The sequence below is a fragment of the Castor canadensis genome, chromosome 3 (genome assembly GCF_047511655.1).
Source record: "Castor canadensis chromosome 3, mCasCan1.hap1v2, whole genome shotgun sequence".
Taxonomy (NCBI): Eukaryota; Metazoa; Chordata; class Mammalia; order Rodentia; family Castoridae; genus Castor; species Castor canadensis.
The window spans coordinates 3,260,792-3,280,577 of NC_133388.1; the positions used below are offsets into that span (position 1 = coordinate 3,260,792).

Genomic DNA, 19,786 nt, shown 5'->3' on the forward strand with positions numbered 1-19,786 from the left:
ACCTAGTGAAGGCTAGCCCTTTAACCAATATGGTTGCATATGATATGTGTCCCCTGATGGGCCATAAATAACACGTCAGGCACCTTACACTCTAGCCACTTTGAAAATGAAAAGTGCTGGTTGATTCTTACCTCCATTCTCCTTGGCAGAAAACATAGGACCTAGCTGTGCTCAAGCTCTCCACTGAGTGCAGAAGTGGTACTAGTCCACAAGATAAGGAATGATGGAAAATTCCATCCACCAGTCTACATATGGATTCTCCCATCTCCATGGTATAAATATCTGTTAGTTTCCTTGTCTTGGCTGAGTGCTGATGTCACTACTCTGTCATCATGGAAACTCCTGCCTCAACATGGTGGTGATCATGCATAGCCCAAAGGACCAGCTTTCCAGCTATTCCCAGCTAAGTGAGGAGAGTGGTTTCTTCTGCCACATTTTCCCAATATTTGTATTGGGGTGCCTCAGGTGAAAATGAACAGGGCCAAATAACCCTGGCCTGAAACTATGACCTTCTCAATAAATCTTTTTGCCCTCAGATGTTTTATCACATGGAAGGAAGCTGAATAACACAGGAAAAATTTTATCAGAACTGACACCATTCCTGCAACTGTATCGGAAGATATCAGTTCCTAAAAATGGAGATGCAAGCTAGAAAATACTCCTGATGTTGTAGGCAGAACTTAATCAGCAATTCTGGTGTTGCTCAGAAGACCATTATCCTGATAGGAATGTGGACAGTAGAACTAAGCTAGTGATGTTTCATGGAAGTGAGTATTCAACTAGCAATAGAACCAGAAGTCACCATGGTCCATTCTGGAGAAAAACTTGTGTATATTTTGTTCATTCCCTGAAATAATATGGGTGACTCAGTTGAAAGGTGGTCCCTTGCTTTTTCTGGAAGAGCAAATTTCTATGAATTACTTCATTCAGCTAGATGTCTACATGTTTAGGGACTACTTAAGCCAGATTTACAGGCAGTTGAGAGAACAAAGAGGGGAGTGGAAGGATTCAGAAAACTTGCAGTATTACCACAGAGCAGGTGTAAATATCAAGTCAAGGATTCTGAAGTTGCTCAAGAGATATTTGTGATTAAAAAGAAGACAAATAGTTTTCACAGGGATCATAGAAAGGAAGTTCTTGGAGGGCATTTCAGGAACTGGCCACACCCATAATGCAGGCTCAGTGAAGAAAAACTATGAAATTGTGCCAAAGACTTTTCTTTGAGAGTGAATCCCTGGAACACCGGCTTGCACAGCACCTCCTAGAGAATGTCTTCCTTCTGGTTCAGGTTTCCATGTGTAGCCATGTAGGCTCTCAGAGACATCAGCAGCTTGTATGACCAGATCCAGGCAGAGTTTCCATGTGGCATGTGATGGTGTCTTCTAAGGGAAAGTGGATTTGCACACTGCTAGAATGCTAGAGCTATCTTCTGAGGATTCAGGGGAAAGCTGTTCTGGTGTGGGGGGTTAAGAACTCATTGTTGTAATCATCAACTAAGTACATCATTGTTCTAACATGCTGGGTCAGTATTGCTTTCTGTTGGCATTGCTTCTCCACGTGAATTTCACAATGACACACACCAACCCTCATGCATATGAGCCCATAATGTAACATAGCAAGCTATGCAAACACTCACATTATTAATGCAGATCAAACACTGCGAAGATTCCTGGATATATCTGTTAAACTCTGTCATGGATTCGTGAGAGGAACCCTGTTCTTGGGACACTCATGCTGGAGGGGTCCTCCAGGAGGAGTGCAGGTTCCAAAGCCCTTCCCAGTTCCATCAATAGCAGAGCTGGCAGGAGCTGCAGGGTCTGTGTAGTGCCAGGACCTCCTCAGCTCAGCACAGTCACTGTGCAAGTGAGGTTGGTGGGACTGGTTGCAGGTTGAAACAATCAGGGCTCCTGTGTCCCTGACCTGTGATGATTCCCATACATCTTACTGCACTCTCATTATAATTTGTGCAGGATGAGACTGGGGACGTTGACGTTATACTTCAGTGTTGACACCAGAAATAGAGTTATGTTGAAAATATGACCTTTCCACCATCATAAATTGTGATTTCATTTTTTTAATCTTGTAGAAACAATATATTTTATTTTTCTGACACCACGACTCTGTCAAGTGGCTTTGTACAAAATTTAATGAAGTTTACACAGAAAAAAAAAATTTAAAACCAAAACAAAATCTTGGATAACTTATAGCATCTCTTCCACTCCAAAGTAATAAATTTCACTTGAGAATTCTTACTTAAAGGTGAACAGAAAGCAAATTTGGCAACAAAGACTTTACTGGAAAGAGAAAGGGAGGGGTAGGAAATCCTGTGGGTATCCCCAGCACAGAGCTGTCCATGCAGAATCTAGGAGGATGATTCCATGAAAGCTTTCACTAGAGTTATTTCTTGGAAGAACACCAGGTACTGCAGATGAAAAAGTGAAGAGGAGAGCGTCACCAGCGGGGGCATGAGGGAAAGAAACACAATTAACCAAAGGATTGGAAGGGTGGGGAGGAAGGAAAAGAAACTTGGCGATTGCTTTGTATACTGGGAGAGCCAGACTGTGCTGAAGAGCACTTGAACTAAAAAACAAATTTCCTAATCTTCATTATTTCTGAAAAGAAAAATTTCCCCTTTTCCCTCCCTTCTTGCAACACTTAATTTCTTTTTGGTGCTTTTCATTAACACTCTGATCTGAGGTCATAGGTTGTTCTTTCTGTACACTGGAGATGAAAGAAAATAGTCCAAAAGTTTGAAGATGGATACTCCATCAACAGTAAAGAGCCCATCATTCCTGTCCTCCACTTTTCCCAAAGGCAAATTCCCTTTTACAATACAGTACAATACACACACACACACACACACACACACACACACACACACACACACAAATGAAGCCCAAATCAAAGAACAGAAACAGAAAAAAATCTGGGAGAAAACACTCTAAAGGATGTAAACACACAGACAATGGTGCAATACAGGACAGAGGGCAATACTTAAAGCCCAGGTACAAATCTCCAAAAGTAAGTGTCATCATGGGATACCCATGTCCTTTTAAAAATGAATTTTAAATAACAACACCCGTTGATTAAATTAATACTGTGATTTCAGGTAAATCCACACATTCTCCAGTCCCCACCCCCTTCCCCAAAGCAGCCCTTGGGTCTCTGTTCTCTTATTGTGTGATTAACAGTCATTTTTCCTGGAGTTCCTTCAAAGAAGCTCTCAGGACCTGGAATCACATCTTTCCAAGAGTCCTCATGTGCAAATTTAGCAGCTTAAAACACAAAGTTTCTTGGCTTCAGCCAAGCATAGGATGGGGGCAGAGGATGCAGTTATTCAACATGACTAGAAAGAGAACCTCTGCATCTTGCTTCTACCTGGCTCAGGTGTCACATGACGGCCTCCTCTCAGTCAGGATGAGCTGTTCACCTAAGACATACCCACCATCATGACTATGCAAATTACCTGAGATAGTCATGGTAAATATACATAGGACTGCACCCTGAACATCCCACAACCATCTCCCTCACCTACAGAATACCGTGAACACCTCCCCACCATGACCTGGAGGTTCCTTTTCCTCTTCTGCATGGCAGCAACTACAGGTAAGGGGCTCTGCCATCCCAGTCATGGGGAGGAGATATAGTCGGAAATGGGATTGACACACTTTATCCCCTCTCCACAGGTGTCCACACTCAGGTCCTGCTGGAGCAGCCTAAGGCTGAGTTGAGGAGGCCAGGTGCGTCAGTGAAGGTGTCCTGCAAGACCTCTGGGTTTACCTTCACCAGTTACTATATGCACTGGGTGAGGCAGAGGCCCAGTCAGGGACTTGAATGGATGGGCTGGATTGATCCTGAGGATGATGAGACCAAGTATGCACAGAACTTCCAGGGCAGGCTGACCCTGACAGTGGACAGATCCTCCAGCACAGCCTTCATGGAGCTGAGCAGGCTGAAAGCTGACGACTCGGCTGTGTATTACTGTGCAAGACACACTGTGAAAACCACATCCTGAGTCTGTGAAAAAACCTGAAGGAGAAGGCAGCTGGCTTGGGCAAAGAAGACACAGTATGTGGATGAAGACTGGTGTAAGGAAATAGGTTAATTAATTGAGAAAAAGAACAACAGAGCTATGAGTCCATTCTGATGGTTTGGGAAACTTTCACACCTCAGACATCATACAAGCCAAATGCAGAGTCCTGGGATATTCACAATCAACAATGTTTTACTTATTTATTTTTTATTTGGTTGTATTAGAGATACTTTGCAATGTTTACAAGTTCTTTCTATATACCATCATTCTTTATCCCTCTTCCCACCATTCCTGGGAAAGTTAAAAAAGGGCTCATTCTTCCATTTACATTCATTAGTATACGATCTTTCAACCATATTCACTCTCCTGCACCATTTCCTCATATCCTGCATCCATGGGTTCCAATTCCCCAAAAGGAACCTGTTTTGCCTTCCTTTTTTAATGACATCTCTGTTTGTTTAAGTTTGTTACACCAGTGTTTCATTGTAAAGTTTCCATGGATATATATATATATATATATATATATATATATATATAAGTACCTGAATTGGTTCATATATATATATATATGAACTTATATATATATAAGTATATATTGGATATATATATATATATATATATATATATATATATATATATATAAGTACCTGAATTGGTTCATATCATCTCTTTTCATTTATCCATTAGGCCCTGTATTGTGGAAAATTCAATGGGTTTAAAAATTTAATATTTATTCTTCTGTAGGAATTGCATCAACCATACTGGCCTTCTTAACCTCCTATTGTAGCTTCCCTCTCTTGTGTGTGAACTCCCCTTAGCATGACCTGTTTAACAAAATATTGCTTGTATTTATATTAGGTTTATATTGTACATAGGAGAGAAAATATGAGGGTGTGACTTTCTGAACCTGGCTAACTGCACTTAAGATGATCTTCTCCAGTTCTACCCATTTACTGGCAGATGACAAAAAGTCCATTTTGATGCTGAATAACATCCCATGGTACAGAAATATCACAATTTCAGGTATTTTTGTTGTACTGGGGCTTGAACTTAGGCCCTTCACCTTGAGCCACTCCACCAGCCCAATATTTTGTGATAGGTTTTTTAGAGATAGTCTCATGAACTATTTGCCTGGGCTGGCTTCCAACTGCAATGCTCCTGATCTCTGCCTCCTGAGTAGCTGGGATTACAGGTGTGAGCCCCCAACACCTGGAAATACCACATTTTCTAATCAAACCTCTATTGACACTAACAGCCATGTGATTGTTATCATGGAAACATATATGTTAAATTCATTGGATAAGAAGCATGAAGGAGGATTACTACATGACATTTTAACTTTATTCCTAGGAAATTACCACAGTGATTTTGCCATTTTATTTAGCAGAATCTAGTACTTATAGAACTGGTTTTTGTTGGTGGAAAAAGGAGGGAGTGGCTCAGAGACTTAACCAAAACGTTCCCATACAGTCTTCCCCACTCTTGGTATCCTACCCAGAATATTCCTACCAGAATGTTTTGAGCATTCAAGGCCCTATCAGTGTGACCCCAAGAACTTCACTCCATGACTTTCTAGAACAGCCATGGAGAGTCAGTGGTGTTGCCCTGACAGATCATACACTATGAAGGGAGATCCAGATTAGTTTCCAGGTATTTCAATAACATCAACATAAGTCACCCAGTGAGCTTTGGAGTTGAAAATATCTTCATATGAACATTCAAATGCAATGCTACGAACACAAGTGTGCAGTTTCACTGTGGACATAGGTCTTCAAGTCAGTCAAGTGCATAGACAGGAACATGATTACCAATTGCATAGTAAAACTCTATATTTGCCTGAAGTCAACTCCAGTAACGTGAGTGATGGTCCAGCGCACACAGATGATGTCCTGTCTTTCTGTGGAGGAGACCAGCATTCAGTGTGATGTCCACATTGAGTTGATCCAAGGCTCAGATCCCAGTCTTTAGTGAGCTAGCAGCTAGTAAATAAAAATAGGACATCACCAGACATACATAAGCCTGCAGGACACCAGGGTGTGCACACACCTCAGCCAGGGAAGGACCCTGAGGAGCAGGTGCCAAGTGTTTCCTGAATCCATCCAGAGTTTCCTCTTCCCTCTTAACCACAAGCAACTTTGGACCAATCCCCACATAGATTTTTATACTTGCCCATAAGGACATGAAGAAAGTCATATCCACACTAAGTGACACACACTCACATACGCTCTCAAACATGGTCATGTACACTCAGAAACACACACTCACAATCACAGTCACAGATACACCCTCCTACATGCACAGTCACACACACTAACACACAGTCACAGGCTCTCACACTCACACTCAAACACTTACATTCACACTCATCACACGCTTTCGGTGTTTTTTCTCTTTTTCTCCAAAGTCTTTATAGATATCCAAGCACAGAACTTTCTAAAATTGTATGAATACAGAAAAATAATGCCTCCTTCTGCTCATGTAACTAAGCCCAGCCCTGGCACTGCAGCTCTCAGAGATAAGACCAACCCTGGATTCCCATCTAACCCCATTCAATGATCAGTAATGAACAAAGACCAATTACCATGGTGTTGGGTTTGAAATGGGGTTTCCTTGTCCCTATTTTAAAAGGTGATTTATGCAGAACAATGGACACAGAGTGTTGAAGAAAAAAATAAGACAGGAAGAGTGGGGTTTTCTGACCAAAATTCTCTGTTTGTTCATGGCCTGAGTGAAGTGCAGCTCATGGAGAGTTACGGATGCTTGTTGCATTGTGGGGGTCCCTGAAACTCACCTGGATTCAACTTCAGTAACTACTTGATGTACTGTATTGGCTAGGCTCCAGGTAAGAGGCTGGAGTGTGTTGGAGTAATTAGCTACAATGGTCGTAGCACAAACTAGGCAGACCTTGTGAAGGGTAGAATCACCATCTTCAGAGACATTCCCAATAACCAGCTGCACCCGCAAATGAACAGCTTAAGAACTGAGGACATTATCAGGTATTACTCTACAAGAAACACAATGAGGGTTCTTCATTGTGAGTCCAGACAGATACCTTCCTACAGAGGCGCTCACGACCAGCAGGGGGTGCTGAGGTCCAGAGAGGGTGATGCAATAGCAGAGAGTTCAGAGTCAGCTGCTGAGCAGGTGCACAGGGAGTTTAAACTCTGGATTCCTGTCAGGCTCTGACAATTCCATTCTGTATGACAGATTATTGGATTCAATTATCTGTGATTCCCAACAAAGCCTACATTTTAATTTTTTTTAAATTTTTCTATTGTTGTGTTGGATTGGGGTATGGTGTGGTATTTACAGACGTTCTTTCAATATACCAAATAGATCATACTTGAACTCAACCCCTCCACCACTCTCCTTTATCCCCATTCCTGAAATAGTTCCAACAGGTCTAATTTTTTTATTTACCAAAATGTGTACACAGTATTTACACTATTATTGACACTTGTATACCCTTTTCCCCATTCTCCACTCAGGCAGGACCTGTTGCACCCTCATGTTTTCTGATTTTGTAAATGAAATTTTTCTTAAAGATTCTTGTAGAGGGAATTTCCTTGTGACATTTCTATTTACATATGTGTAATAACCTGAATTTGTTTTAGAGGAGATTTCTTTTAATAAGAAAGCACCTTATCCCCTTAACCAGAGTCCAAGTCTTATGTATATGGGAGGAAATTGCTGTATTGTGGTTACTGTGACTAGATGCTCAGGAATTGTGATGAAATGGTATGTGTAAGCCAGAAGACATCTCAGTGGGATTCTATCTCTAGGATAATCATTGAGATTTATTTTAGACCCAAGGCACAGGCTAAGCCAGACTTGGTGATGAACAAAAATATCTGCATCATTTTTTGTGATGATCACTTTATTTAAAGTATCTATTAGTTTAAAATACTTGTCCAGGTGTTTCCTCATGTTATTTCCCTAAGAACGTATAATGCTTCTCTTACTGGTTCACCGCTGTGTTTTCACCCTCATCCTCCATTACTGTGCACATCTTACTGAGGATGGATGTCATTGGCTGTTTTGACATATTATGGTTATGTTTGCATGTCCTTCATCTAAAGATGTTATTACGATGGCATTTATCTACTTGAACAACACTTTCCCTATGTAACAATGCCAAGCAAATTATGTATGTCACTTTTCCACTGGCATCAATTGGACTTGGACAGTGGATATCTGTAGGATGGTCTGAACCTAGCCAGAGGGTCCAATTAGAAGCAACTTTCTCAGTACATCACATTCTGTCCAAATGCGCTTGTGAGAGGATCCAACCAGAAACAAGTTCCTCATAATATCACAATCAGTCCAACTACCCTGCAACTTTGAAAAGTCTGAGGAGCAGCTATCTGGCTTGAGGCCCTGGAAGAAGGGACAGCAATAGAGTAGTTACTAGGAGGAATCTAGTCCAGCTCTGTAGGCAAGACATGTCATGTTGCTTGGTGTGTAGCAACAGCAGAGTTGAATTCAGGGTCATGTGTCATCTAGTTGTGTATACATTTACCTGAAGTCAACTCCAGCAATGTTTGGGATGCTTTGGGTACACAATGGATGCTATGGCTTTGTGTGGAGGACACCAGCATTCCATGTGAGGTCCACATGCCGGAGACCCAAAGCACAGGCCCCAATCCTGACTGAGCTCTTGGCCAGCCACCAGGTATAGGAGCCATGTCTTTGAAGATCCACAAAGATGCACCATCTGTAGGACACTAGGGGGTGCTCATACCTCAGACAGAGAAGGACTCTGAGGAGCAGGTGCAGAAAGGGGACTGCAAGGTGTTTCCTGACTCCACCCAGGGTTTCCTCCTTTCACATTATCACATCCAACTCTGGATACTATCCCCCACATATTATTTGAGCAAAGAGACATGAACAAAATAACTGTGGACACATGAAATGTTTTGTTTTTGACAAATTATATTTCTCCTGAGACTTTATTTTCACATTGGTATATTCTTCCTCGGCTGCATGATTAAAAATGGCATAGATTTGTAATTGCAATGGCCAGATTTTCTTTACCTTGAACTAATGGGAGGTTCAGTTTTGGCACATGAACTCACATAGGAGAGGTAGAAAAAGCTTTATCACTGATCAGTGACTGGGCACTATAACTGTACCTCTACCTCCTTCCCTGGAGGGAGATAGAGTTACAGACACAAAATATCCTAATTAAAGGCAGAATCCATTGATTCCTGGTGCTTAACTTTTCAGGGTTACCTTAGCCACCATTTTTTTATCATCAAGGATGGGCTCCTGAGAGGTGGACTGACTTGGCCAATGTAAAATTACCAGTAACGGCTGAAGAAGTCTTAAAGACCTGTGTTGTTTTTTACCTGTCAGGTGTCATTCCTTCTCTACCTCATATCTAGTTAATTCTTGTTCCTTTTTTAGAAATTATCAGAAATCACATCCCATTTCAGCTTCATCCAAGGTGTTCCCAGAAAGCTCACTTAGGATATTGGAGAAGAAAAATTACTAACTTGCCAGAACATGGCACCCAATTACTACCATTCAGGTTGCTGACAGTTGTGGAGGGTTTGGGCTGCAGAGGAAGTACCTGGCCAGGTAACCCATCAGAAGTGACTTCCTCATGACATCACAATCAGTCCAATTGCCCTTGCTAGAGGAGCCAATCAGAAGCAAATACCTCATGACTTAACAGTCCAACTCTCCTGGCCAGATTATCCAATCAGAAGCAACTACCTCATGACAACTTAGTCATTCCAACATCCCTGGAACTTTGGAAAGTCTTAGGGGCAGCTGTCTGGTTGGAGGCCATGGAGGAAGGGACAAAAATTGAGTAGCCACATGGAGGAATCTAGCCCAATTCTGTGGGGAAGACAGGTCATAGTGTTTTGTGAATAGCAAACATGAGAGATGAATTCAGGGTCAACTACCCACTCTCAGCACCGCAAATGCAGATTTCCATTCTCCACTTCGTCCTTCATCTGTGGTGAAGCCTGGGACAATAGAGTGGTTGTGGACCCCTGTTCCAGGTTTTTGACTGGGTCAGCTGCCTCCAGATACGGAAGATGTACTCACTCTACATTGTTCTCTAAGAATCTGGGCGGTTTAACTGCCAAAGCATAGGGCATCCAGCTTAGGATGGATATCAGAAGCACAACAGATTTCTAGATGTGTGTGTTTATCGCTGGTTTTGGTGTCTTGGCATGGTACCATGGGACTTCAGCTTCCAAAGCTCTGAGAAAAGATTCCTGAATGTACCCAGGCATACAATTGTCAGATTGGCAGCAGAGTACTAGACTTACCTGATACTGAAAGAACCAAGATCTTGATGTTGGACTTCTCAGGATCCAGAACTGTGAATGGTAATTGTCTATGATACAATGATCACCAAGTATGTTGTATTTTCTTAAGTTAGCACAGACTAACGCAGGTGTGGTGCAGCTTTAACTTGTACCTGAAGGTGTGGAAGCAGCTGTAGGAATGAACGTATTAGAAATGATTTGGAGTTGCAAGTGCATGATTGCAGCACTGAAAGTGAGTCATGTGGGACCTGAGAACTTAACAATTTGGAAAATATACAACATGGTCATGTAGTAATGTAGCAGTTTGCCTTGGGACAATCAAAAGTGTTTAGGAGATTGGCTTGACGGAATAAACCAGGGGCATTTCATCAGGAAAACGATAGCAGCAGGTAATGAAAGCAGAAAATTCACAGGATGCTACTCCAATATAGAGTAAAATGCAGGGTCTTGAGGGGAAGGCAGTGTCATTTAGGATCAGGGAACTGGTGTGACCTCAGATCTCTCATTGCAGGGTCACCTCCATGTTCTTAACCATGAATTTGGTATGTCCTCCTCAGCCTCCCCATGTTTGGTTTCTGTGTTGCTACATTGGTGTGGACTTCAAGATTGTTCCTGCAGAGGGCACAGTCTAGATCTCTCCATGGAGCCCATAGGATGATGTCAGATAATTGTCCAAGGACTGTAAGTCCATGACAGCATCCATGAAGACTGTAAACAAAAGAAGGAAGGCAATTTAGAGTACACTTACAGGAGCAATTTTCCTTCAAAATTGTTAGGTTAGGGTCATCTTGTGTGTTCTCCAAAGGGGCAGTGCATAATGGACCTTTAGAGTGGGTCTTAAGACTTCAATACTTCCAACACCACTGTGTCAAGTCAGTGTGGCTTTTTCATCAATACCATGATGACTATTCCATTAAATACACCATGCACAGTATGGAGATGGGGATAAAAGGGTATTGTGGACAAGTTTCCACACCACTGTGCATGGACAGCATGGAATCATGACAAAGGATATCATTCCAGAACCTAAGATTAAGTGATATCTAGTAGCACATTGGATCAATAGCTCTTGTCCCTTGCTTCATGTTATTATTGCTTTTGGAATGTGGATGTGCAAAATACACCAATCCTTTTTAAGGCTCTCCAAACTTGATTTGACAATTAAGGTTGGGGAGAAGCATGTGTGGAACCTCATTCATATCTGGTTCAGATGACAATTACATGACATTTGGACTTACACCTCACAATTGATGCTGAAGTTTTTTAACCATTTGGGGCTATTTAGATGTAATGGTTATAGTCAGCATGTGAGAAGTACCAGAGTTTGGTTATAAGGCTATGGTTTGAATGCATGAATTCTCAACATTCATAAATTAGAACTTAATGCCCCGCCTGAAATCATTAAGAGATGGACTTTGAAGCTAGCACAGGAAAAAGCTGGAAATACATTGGAAATTATAAGTGCAACAATAAATTCCTAAATGTAATTCCAATGTCTCACCACTAGGAGAAATGCCTGGCAAATAGACTATATGAAACCACAAAGCTTCTGCACAATAAAAGAAATGGTCAACAGACTAAAGGGGCAGTCCATAGAATGGGGAATTCTCTGCCACCTATACATCTGACAAGAGATTAATAGCCAGAACACACAAGGAGCAAAACAAACTAAACTCCCCTCCAAACAAAAAAGACAATGAAGTATTACACACGTGAACTGAGTAGAGCTTTTTCAAAGGAAGAAGTCCAAATTGTCAAAATAAAAACTTGTGAAGGGGTTCTCAACCTCCCTAGCCACAAAGGAAATGCAAATGAAAACCACATTAAGATTCTACCTCACTCCTTTTCAAATGCCTGTCATCAAGAACACAATATATGAAGTTCCTCATAAAACTAAAAAAACAACTGCCAGATGATCCAGCAATACCACTCCTAGGGATATACCTGAAGGAATGTAAGCAAGGTTACAATAAAGGCAGATGCACACCCACATTACTTATAATAGCCAAGCTATGGAATGATACAATATTCCCCACTTCTGATGAATGCATTAAGAAAATGTGGTGTTTATATAAAAGCAATTTTTTGAACCATGAAATCACTGAAATTTTGTCATTTGAAGATGAATGGATAAAATTGAAGAGCATTACCTTGAGTGAATTTCCCGTTTCAGATAGCCAAAGGTTACAAGTTTTATCTCATATGTGGTTGATAGTTCCAGTACAAATGCAAGAAATATTATATATGTAGTGAAATATATAACTAACTTGTATCTACATTGGTAATCTTAGGAGACTAAGGGAGAAAGGAAAAGTTAGTGAATAATTATGAAGTGCATCACATCTCTGTAGGAACAAAACACAGGAAACATGCTGAAATCTGTCAAACAAGATCAGAGGAAGGGCTGTGGAGGTGGGAAACATTGAGTTAAACAAAAGGAATGTACAAGTATAATTAATGCCAAGGCAAAAATCCCCCTGAGCAATGAACACACACCTAAAAAACAAAGGACAAGAATGAAAAACAGTTCACACTAAAGGGAGGTGAGCAATACTTGAGACAGCTTATTAAGTCTAATTTCCTCAGACATATCAGGGCTGGGACAAGAATGTGCAGATTCAATATAACCCAGTAATATAAAGATACTTTGATCTTCTTCCTCCAACACAGAACAGGATCTTCCACCTCCACCACACACCACAATCTTCCTCCTCCAGTGTTCACTATGATCTTCCTCCAATACACTGCTCTACCTTCCTCAAACACACACCACAATATTCCACCAGTTCTCACCACAATCACGACAATCTCACAAACCTCACCACACCATGTTCCTCAACCTCTTGCCAGCACTATGTTCCTCATTCTCCAACTGATCCCAGAAGTGTACAACAGGAGAAGCAGATGGTCGGGGTTCCTAGGCAACATGGAATGTGGAATGTGGGTATGTTTACTTCAGCCAATGCCATTGGTCAGTGAGTAAGATGAAGGTTTGTGACTGATGGGCATGGTCACAATGAGAGCAGGTGCATCCCCTGACCCAACCCTAACCCACCCACAAAATGTGAGATATGGTCAGCTCTCCCTGGGTACCTATGTGCAGTTTTAAAGGCAATGGTTCATGGCTTCCTTCAGAGTTCTGTCATCTTAGCATGACCAAAAAGTCAACTTTTTGGCCACATCCTTCAATGCACCAACACTGTGGAACCCTGACCAAGAGGCCTTGGATTTCAGGTCCCAAGAGGTGAGTTACAAATGTCAGTAGGTGACAGGGGCCATAGGCCAGGCAGCAAGAGTCTGCCTCTAAAACCCTCCACAACCTGGAGCAGAGGAAGTGCAAGAGTGGCTCAGGGCTCTGTCTCAGACTTCAGTGCAAGCCTTCATCATGTGATGACACATTCAAGAGAAAATCCATGTCCTCTACACAGACCAGAAATTCATAGGGGGCAACTTCAAATATTCTCTGGCACCTGCCAAAACCCATTTGCTTGTGGGTCAGACCTGTGTTGTGGAAACTTTAGCTTCAGCATTGGAGGGAGCATGGAGAAACCTCCCGAGATTTTGAAGGCCTGATGGCTCTGAGACTCAGCTTTACCTGCTGAGCACCATCCTTGAAGGCCACACGGTGTCCATCTCCAACCTAAGACACCAAGAGAGTGACCAGGACGTTACTCATAAATGGAGTCTTGAATGGTGCCAGGAAGAGCAGACAGTTGTGCCTCAGTAAGACAGAACTCTGATTCATTCCACATAATACTGACTGCAGCAATGGCCTCATTGTACTCCCAAGACTGTGCAGGACAGGCCATCACCAAGTACAATGTCATCCAAGATGTCCAAGTGTCTGTTTTCACCAACATCTCCACAGAAAATGGCCACACCCCATGCCATAAGATTTCATTGAAGATTCTGTGTTCTGACTACATGACATCTCTGAATGTGGTGGTGGAATGGTGAGAGGTAGCACTGGAGGATTCTAATTTCCCCTGACTCCAGACCTGTTGTGGTGGAGACTCTGGAACAGTTATAACAGCTAAGAAAAAACTCATGGCTCAGTCTGTGTGACATATATTCTACCTTGTATCACCACAGTTGGGAGCAGTTGTCTTGGACCACAAGTCCAACTCAGCAATAGGCAGCCACATAGTGTGGAACTTTTTCCTAATCTGGTCATCCTTGTGGAGTATGACAGACCATGACATCCTGTGTGGGCAATGTGTGACACAGGATTCTGGGTCTGAGCCACTGCTGTGACTACCCGGAGCCAAGAGAACTCCTGCTGTGTCAGTTCCAAAAATTAACCAACCTTCAATATATATGGTAAAACTCCAAAACAGAAAACCTTAAGCAACAGATTAATGAAAACTCCATTAACTAGATGAAAATACAGAGAAGCATTTCAATGCACAAAAGTATAATTTTAACAAATAGATGGAAGCAATATAACAACCAAACGGGAATTGTCCAGATGGAAAATATACTCAGTGAATTTAAAATTGTGATACAAGGCTTCTTAGTCAGGAAAGATCAAAGAGAAAAAGGATTGTGAGCTTGAGGACTGGAAGTACATATTGGCATAGGGGAAGGTGAATAGGAATAAAGAAACTATGTAACAGTTTGAAAAGAGCAATATATGGGATATTGGGACTCAAGAAGAACATAAAATTGTCAAAGGGCAGGAAAATTAATTAAATGAAACTATTATAGAAATGATAACAGAACTAAACTGGTTATGAATATTCATGAAAAGACCAGGCCAAGGTCAATAGAAAAATATGACTCAGTGAACTGTACACTGCACATCTTGCAATCATGGTCTAACATGGGAAAGAAAGAAGGTTTTCCAAGACTGCAAGAGGATAGAAACTAATAACACACATAATTCCCAAACTGACAACTGACTTTGCAGCAGAAACCTTATAGGACAGGGGAGAGGGGAATGGGAAATTCACAGTGATGAAGGAAACACCAAAAAAATTAGAATACTGTATCCAGAAAGCTATCATTTAAAACTGAAGGTAAAATATTTTCTAAGGCATAAGAGCTGAGAGAATTGGTCTCCCAAGGCCTGCTCAATAAGAAAGGCTCCAAACTGAGAGAATGAGGAGTTAGTAAGTGTGAGAACCTGTAGGACAACCTAAAACTTATTGGAAATGGGAAATACGGAAAGATGTAAAGAGGAATCCAAATATTATAATGTGTGAATATACATAGGAACACAGGAGATTTTTCATACTAGTATATTTTTCATTTTGTTAATATTGTCTGAGTCTGTTTTTACCCTAATGATCCTGTGAAGTTGTTATGGGAAAAAAAATCATGGATAATTAGCTGAATTTAGACATTTCACCAGGTGTATATATCTGAGAAAATATAAATGAATTTAATGATGTTTCAGAGTCATGTTTTATCTATGATTACATCATTAGAATTGCATTTAAGTAAATTTAGCTTTCAGCTCATTGATGAATTTTGTACTGTACATGAAAACACATAATTTTAGCAATCAAGACAAGGAAATAAAAAATTAAAATGTTGGTATAAATTGCAGGAAAATTAGAGCAATAACCAAGCAATGATGATTGACAGGTATTCACAACTGAATAAGTATTGTAAGACTGTATTAGACAGAGTTGTAATAATTCTAATGATTAATATTAATTTCATAATAATGCTTTATATTTCTCATGCATAAAATGAGATGCAGAAGATTGGTTAGAACCATTTAGTTCAAAGAAATGTCAACTTCTGTCTAAAGTGGCTAATGTGAATTCCTATAAAGAACACAGCTCTGAGAACAAAAAGAAAACAACTTTGTGGTAAAATCTCTGTGTTAATATATAATTTACAGAACTTACTAGCTTGGAGTCTTGTTATTCTCTTAAATGCAACTGTCAAGATGTCCTATTAATACAATAGAAAATCTTTAAAATGTCAACCTATCTACCTGAATTTAATACCCTGTACCACAAATAAGTGAATGAATAAAATTTCAAAAATTAATATCAAACAAGTTCTATGAGTGGTGATGTTGGCATGTAAACACAAATGATCTAGAGGCAAACACAGGAGAGTAACAGGTTCCAATTTAGCACAAGAAAAGGTAGAAAAAATTTTTACAAATACAAAATAAAGACAAGTGTGGGAGAAAAACACTGTGGTATGGCTTAACATGCTGAGGACCCTGGTTCAATTCCTTAGAAAATTAGGACCACAAAATGTCCACGGATACTGCAAAAATCACATGGATTAATATGGGTAATGAGGTAGCACAGAGTGGCACCATAAGTGGATACCTTGGTTGATCACAGAATAGAAATTTTGTTCTTCCTTCTTATTGCATCATGACTGCACAGGGAGGCAATATTTGTTGGTTCAGAGTAAAAGAGGCCCCATATTTTTTGTAACATCTGTAGGAAGAGCGATCCTTTGAGCTCCTTTTCTTTAAAGCCTTTGCCTCCAGCCAATAATTGCCCTCTCTACTGACAGCCTCATTCCAGGGAGCTGAATAGTCACACATCAATGTGAAATATTTACTAATTCTTGTCCTCTGGAGAAAGTGTAAATGAAATAAATGCAGCAGCTAAGCAGAAGCACAGGTGACACACATGGGTGTCAGCTCTGGAGATCACACAGAGGGTAAGCCCATCCTGTCCCACAGAGAAAACAAGGTAATGAGCAAAACTCAAGAGTTTCACTGTAATACACAGAACTGGGATTTCATACACCTGCTCACATAGCCATTGACAAGTTCTTCTCTGGGAAGGGACTGCACACCAGGCTGCCCCTTTGGTCTCAGAATACGAGGAGAGGTTCCCTCCCTACTGACCAGAGTTTCAAGAGATCTCCCTTGAGGATATAGCATGCTACATGAGAGGTTATAAGAACCTGTGTACAGCCCCCACTACCATTCCTCTGTTATGTCCGCTGTACTGTAGGCAGGAATAGGTTGTGAAGGAGGTATCCCTACATTATTCTGGAAAGGACAGCCCTAGGTCCCCATGAATATTTGCAGAAGTAAGACAAGATGTGTATTCTGAGCTTTGTACAGAAGTCACTGGTATCTAAACAGCAAGTGCCTGATCCTCAAATACTTTGGGGACATGGAGGTTTTTCAGTCTTGTTTGCAAACCACTGAGGTATAAGCTCTTGAATACCTCCATTACCTGGATACTAAAATCTTCGACCAGCTCTGTACCTAACATCCTGATAGTAAACCAGATAAAAGATACTTGCTGCCTGAACATTAGTGTTGATTTAGGCCACAGGTGTGTGGGAAATTTTCAAAGTTTGTTTTGAAGGTGGGGAATGAAGTAGAAGCTGACAGGGAATTGTCTGTCAACTTGAATTGAATATTATTCCTTGTGTTGAAGATGTTTATGGTGAATCATTTTTCTAAAACAGTGTTCTATGATGAGGTGGAGCATTTAAATCCCAAGTTAAATTATGAAGAACGTGAGAAGCAGAACATTGAACTGTAATGATCACATCATACATGAGTAAACAGCATCTGGAGAATGAGGCAGTCCAAGCAGATTCCCTATTTCTTCTTCCAAATGAAGCAGATTTCTATGAATAAAGCACAGATCAGAAGCATTTTCTCCAGTCTTTGATGGTTTTGATGCAGGTGTGTCTTGCTTCAGAGGATGTCTTAGAGCAAAGGGAACATCTGGATATTTTGTTAAAACAGCAATGTGATAAGGCATCAAAATTCCAAGGGATCTCAGAGCAAAATCTCAATAGAGGGAAAGGAGACAGTACACAGGAGCTGTGCTGGAATGAGAGCTGGACAAACAAAACCCAGAATGTGATGGATGTGTTGGATCCAGGAGGCAGAGACTGGAGTGGCAGAAGGTAGAGCTGGGCTCATGATGGTTTGGACACTGTGACCTGCTTCTAACAGCACTCATAAGACACGTGCTCTCTTATTATAAGCTTAAACACTGTTAGAGCTTGAGAGAGGTTAGGACTCACAAAACACAGGGGGACTAAATGATTCTGAACTCAGTCTATCCCCAGGTATATGAAGAGGATTCCCCACATGGAAATTATTATTCAAGTTCAGGTTAAGTTCCCCTCTAGGGATCTCATAGTTCTCTCCTCACAGAGGGATGAATTCTATGAGGAAGGCAGAGCTGTGGTCTAGAACACGAGATTGTTGACTGTTCTCTTTAATTTGTTGACAACTATCCCAAGGTGAGGGTCCCCGATGATGTACATGTGTCCATGTTTTGGCAGGTGACAAACATGTATAATTCTCCTAGTCCCTAGGTGTTCTGTCCCAGGTTCAGCTGCAGGAGACAGGACCTGGCCTGATGAAGCCCTCACAGACCATGTCTGTCACCTGTGCTGTCTCTGGATTCTCCATCACATCCGTGGTTGCAGATGGGACTGGATCAGTCAGCCCCAGAAAAGGGACTGGAGTGGATGGAATATAAATGTTATCAAAGCAGTACTGGCTGCAGCCGCTCCCTCAAGAGGCACATCTCCATCTCCAGAGATACGTCCAAGAATCAGTTGTCCATGAAGCTGAGTTCTGGGACTACAGGGGACACAGCCCTGTAGTGATGTTCAAAACACAATGAAGGAACCTCAGTGTGAGCCCAGACATAAACATCCATGCAGGGACATTCAAGACCACCAGAGGGAAAAATAGTCACACTGAATTCCAGGCCAACCCCTGGAGCAGATGCTCTCAGATGCATGAATATTTTTTTCTGAGTCTCTGTCTTCTACCAGCCAGCTTCTTTCCTGAGGCTACCATGCAGAGCATCTGTGGAGAAGTTCCTGTCTCAGAGCACCAGATATGCTTCTCTTCTTGTTGACAAACTCTGTCTCAGAACATGCTCCACAATAATATTTGCTAGGGATGTGTAAGTTTTCAGTGATTATTAGGGCTTAGTCACATAAATGTCGTGTTTATTACACTTAATGCACACATGGACCTCCTCCACCCTCCACGTCCTCTCTTCACTCCATCATTGTCCTTCCTTAGACTGATGTGTGAATTCTGATGGTGTTGAGATTGGTGTCCACATATTACCAGAACATTCCATCCAAATGGGTCCTTTGACACTGGGTGAACAATTTTCATTGTCAACATGTGAAGTAGGATTAACCTGTGGCATCACTGGTATCTAGTTTTTATTTTTTCTTTTTGTAACAGTGTTTGCCCTTTTATTGAAAATATCTGAGCTGTTCATATGCACTGCTACTATCTAATAAACACTGTCATTTAACTATGATTTCCTTATAATTTAATACAATGATGAAAGCAACCATAAAAATAAAGTCATTTGACTTTAAAATATGTAAAACCCTCTTTATTGAATAGTACCTGCACAATATCTTTCTGTAGACATGAATTGTACTGTGAGTTTCATTTTTAAAGCTGTGCAATCATAAATCACAAAAATAAAAGTCACTTCTTTTCTTATCAAATATGCCAAAATAAGTATCATATTCAATA

General features: G+C 41.0%; 1 gene segment (V, D, J or C); it reads left to right on the plus strand.

Annotated features, from left to right (window-relative positions):
• Window positions 1-3,479: 3,479 nt before the first annotated feature.
• LOC109674937 (immunoglobulin heavy variable 1-2-like) lies at window positions 3,480-4,015 on the plus strand. The segment is given in 2 exon segments: window positions 3,480-3,606; window positions 3,687-4,015. Coding segments are annotated over 2 exon segments (375 nt in total).
• The last annotated feature ends 15,771 nt before the right edge of the window (window positions 4,016-19,786 follow it).